General features: G+C 34.4%; 1 protein-coding gene across 1 annotated transcript in view; it reads right to left on the bottom strand.

Moving 5' to 3' along the window:
• Positions 1 to 2,750, bottom strand: part of LOC109232206 (thylakoid membrane protein ssl2009-like) — a 7,307-nt gene extending 4,557 nt beyond the window's left edge. The window contains exons 1-4 of the mRNA XM_019397891.1: positions 2,472 to 2,750; positions 910 to 1,030; positions 449 to 545; positions 129 to 215 (exon numbers count right to left, since the gene is read on the bottom strand). Coding sequence (XP_019253436.1) covers positions 129 to 215; positions 449 to 545; positions 910 to 1,030; positions 2,472 to 2,517 — 351 coding nt within the window. The 5' untranslated portion in view covers positions 2,518 to 2,750. The remainder of the gene's footprint in view (positions 1 to 128; positions 216 to 448; positions 546 to 909; positions 1,031 to 2,471) is intronic.

Here is a 4,085-nt window from a genome sequence, read left to right as displayed (position 1 = left end):
GTACAGTCAACAAAAAACGAAAAGAACACATACACCCTACCCCTACCCCCCCCCTAACCTACTATATATATATATATATATATATATATAGAGAGAGAGAGAGAGAGACATGCAGAATACCAGCATACCTCCAATGCTTTTTCTTCATCATATATAAATTTGGGCAATTTTCTCATGAGGTCCTTCTTATCTGTTTCAGCTAATGCCTTGCTAATCTGTAAAAGAGAAATTAAAGGGCAGTCATCTTACCCCTCCCACGTACAGCAAGAGAGAAGAAATTCGGAAAAGGCATTTAGAGCAAAGACGACCAAGGACGGTGACCAATACGGAAAAGGTCATCGCCTTTGGTCGTCTTTATATCAAGAAGTGATGAAGCAACATTCACAAGTATTTTTAGAGCAAAGAAGACCAAAGGCGGTGCCCAATACAAGTGCTACTGCACTTTTACCTGAGGCGCATAGATACAACCAAGTGCACCAATGATTACTCCTCCTAATAGAAAGCCACCAACAAAGATTCTGGTATTGCCTGGCCTTCCACCATCACTGCCAATTAACAAGAAAGAGAAACATCCCATAAGATATTTTCTCCTGTCGGTGGATCACCAATGCGTGAAAGAAACAAAAGTACAGTTTTCTTTTTCCTATTTAAATGTAAAGAGCCAAATTGGATTCACAGTTTTGCAGAACAACTGTCGGACCAAACTAATTCAAACATGATCGGACAGAGGGCCCATTTATCAGGGATTGAACTTTTCAATTGATTTGGTCTAATCAACTCTAACATTAACTTATGAAGATGAAAATATAATCTATCGAAGGACTACTGACCACCAAACAAAAGAAGGGTGATGCAACATCAATATATGTTGCATACAACGAGAGCACATGAGAATAAGAGAAGAAATACCTATATCCTGCTTGAACGGTCAATGAACTTCTAGATGAGGATGATTTTCCTCTACTCCTTGGGCTGAAGGCCAACTTGGTGGTGCCACTGACACTTTGGTCTGCTGACTTCAAACTAGAGCCTAGCACATTGATAAAGTTACCGGACTTATGCCACATTACTCATCTAGGTTTGGTTGAAAGAGAGAGTCATCAATGCAACAACTGACCATGCCGTGTATGACTAAACCAATCTTATTTGTCATGAGAACTATTTGCTTCACGCAGTTCCCAAATAATTTGAACAAAAGAACAAACAATCCATTTTATATCCAACAATTTGCATTCAGATGTTATGCTTAAAATTAATTGAATAAGAAGCAGAGAAGGTTGTTCAATTTTATAAGGACCTCTTATTTTTAATGTATTGAAATAAACACCTGGCACGAATTCAAATAAGCATTTTGGAAAATGATGCTGGAACAGCATAAATGTCACTGTATAAGAGAATACTCTACAATATGAATATTTAAAGACCACTCTGTTCATATCTATCTCAGTCCAATGCAATATAATACTCTCTCTTATTCATTTTATACAACACCTTTTTTTTATTCCAAAAAGATTGACACCTTTTTATATTTGAAAAATCTTTAAATTTAACACTCACGTTTTTGCCATTAAAGCCCTTACAGATATGATCTTATAGGAATTGAAGTGACTTCCATTGTTTATGTCTTTAAACTTAACGCTCCGTAACAGCATATTTGCCAGCATGTACTTCCACGGTTTATGTCTTATTTTGACTGAGCACAAAATTTAAGAATATAATGAAGACTTTTGAATCTTGTGGTCTTAATTAAAGATGTGTATAACATACAAATAATACCCTTTGAATCTTGTGATCTTAAACTTTGTATCCAGTCAAACACCACCATATAAAATGAAAGACTTTCTTATAATCAAATTGGTGTAACTTAAGACTGGATGTTCCATAAATCTCGTACTTATCCCTACACGGACATACAAGTCTGTGTTCTTAACTAAAAAGCTCCAGTGAGAAAACTACCTAACATAAGTATAACAACAACAAAGAACGTTTATCGCAACTAGTCTGTAGCTACTAGCCCATTTTGATTTGTTCTTAACTAAGGTCTCAAGGTCTTTTGAGACACAAATTACTACATGCTGCAGTTGGTTTACTTTAACAGATAAGGAGACACAAATATTGAAATATAGAACTCTGTAGTAGTCTTCCAATTACGCTATTACGGAGCTTGATTGATGTAAATTAATCCTGGCACTATTTCCTTATAAGTTCTTTCTAAAAAGAACAAACCCTTATATATGTGAAAACAGCTTAAAATTTTCATTTTTCTCTTAATGACATTCTTTTATAATCACAGAATCTCATGACATACTATTCATTTAAGAACATGAGTTCAAAAAGTCTTTATTCCGTACTTAAGTTACGTGCCAATCAAACACAGTCACATTCAGTCAAACACAGTCACATAAATTTAAGGGAAGAGAGTAATGGGTGCAGCAAAAGCAGCGAATTATAATGAAAAATTAGAATATTACCAAAAGGATTTGTTGGTAAGAGCAAAGAATTTGAAAGAGCTACCATCCTGTGAGGATAGGATTAGGGTTTAAACAGGAGTAACGTGGAAGTTAGTCGCCGGAAAATGAATCAAAGGTGGAGAACGGCGGCCGGCCGGCGGAGAGAGAGAGAGAGAGAGAGAGAGATATGAATGATGATAACAGGAGGGGAATCAAAGAAGTGATATTGTTTTTTTAGTTCGATGAGGTCGATGATGATCAACATAATTAACCACGACGCGTGGATATTTGTTTGGGAACCGGAAAAGGCCCACAATTGCTCCTAAACTATTAGATATAGAGCAATTATGTCCTTCCTTAGATTTTGGTACAAAAAATATCCTTACCGTTAAATATTGGATCACTTATACCCCTAAAAACTAAATAAGCTCCAGGTCAGATTTACAACATTAATTTTTTTTTTTTTTTGACTCCACCTTCCACTCAACTTTCAAACACCTACAACGTGAAAGCAACTCTTTATCTTCTGCCTATCACTTGCTGGAAAAACCTCTACAGTAATACTTCCAATGGGGAAATCATCTTATGGACATAGAACCTTCAAGACAAGAAAATCATTCAGTAAAAAGATATTGTATAGATTGCGAGTCCATTAAATTCATAGTCATTCTTGGGGATAAGCTCATCTTTTTTTGGTCTCAAATATCATAAACATAAAACAGTAAAGTCTATTGTTTACAAGAGATCACTACGAATGACAACTTTTCGAACACAGTGATAACCAAGTACTGTAGCTCCATAATAAAAATTATAAACCAAGTATAATTTTTAGGGGTATAGGTGGTCCGGTAATTTAACGGTAAGGATATATTTGGTACCAAAATTATACGGAGGCCATATTTGCTCTATATTCAATAGTTTAAGGACAATTTTGGACCTTTTTCGGTTTGGGAACCAAATGCATAAAAATCAATAAAACCAAATAAACGAAATAAATAACAAATAAAATCAAAATAATGAAGGAAAAATCAAAAATGATAGCAATAGAAAATTTTAGTAAAAATTATTAATATTTTGTTCTGTTAAAATTTTCTCTTATATAAGATTAGTTAACTGTTTTGTAACTTAAACTAATTAAGATTTAAGATTGTTTAATTAAAAATAAAGGTGGTCAAAAGTAGTTTATCCTTCAGCATCACCAATTAAATTACAAGTGTAACTTGAGGAAAAAAAAAAAGGGAGAATTATACGCTTTATTATTTGGCCCAATAACCCATTAGAAAATAGTCCACGTTGAAAGTTTTTACCACGTATGACTCAGGTTGTACATAGCTTGAAAATTTACTTTTCACCCGTTTGCCCACCCCCTTTCAATTATTTTTTTTCTTTTTTCGTTCTTCTTCTCCCCGTGTCCCGACTTTGTACCCTAAAATTTCTCTACCATTGTTATTCTTCTTCAACTCTCCTTCCAGATTCAAAGCTGATAACCAAGAAGAAGAAGAAGAAGAAGAAGAAGAAGAAGAAGAAGAAGAAGAAAATAATACGTAAAAGAATTAGTTTTTTGGAGTCATATGAAGATCACTTCCTCCATTGGAATGGAGAGAACTGTGTTTATTGTCATGCATTAAATAGGTT

The sequence above is a fragment of the Nicotiana attenuata genome, chromosome 9 (genome assembly GCF_001879085.1).
Source record: "Nicotiana attenuata strain UT chromosome 9, NIATTr2, whole genome shotgun sequence".
Taxonomy (NCBI): Eukaryota; Viridiplantae; Streptophyta; class Magnoliopsida; order Solanales; family Solanaceae; genus Nicotiana; species Nicotiana attenuata.
This window is presented reverse-complemented; position numbering and strand designations above follow the sequence as displayed.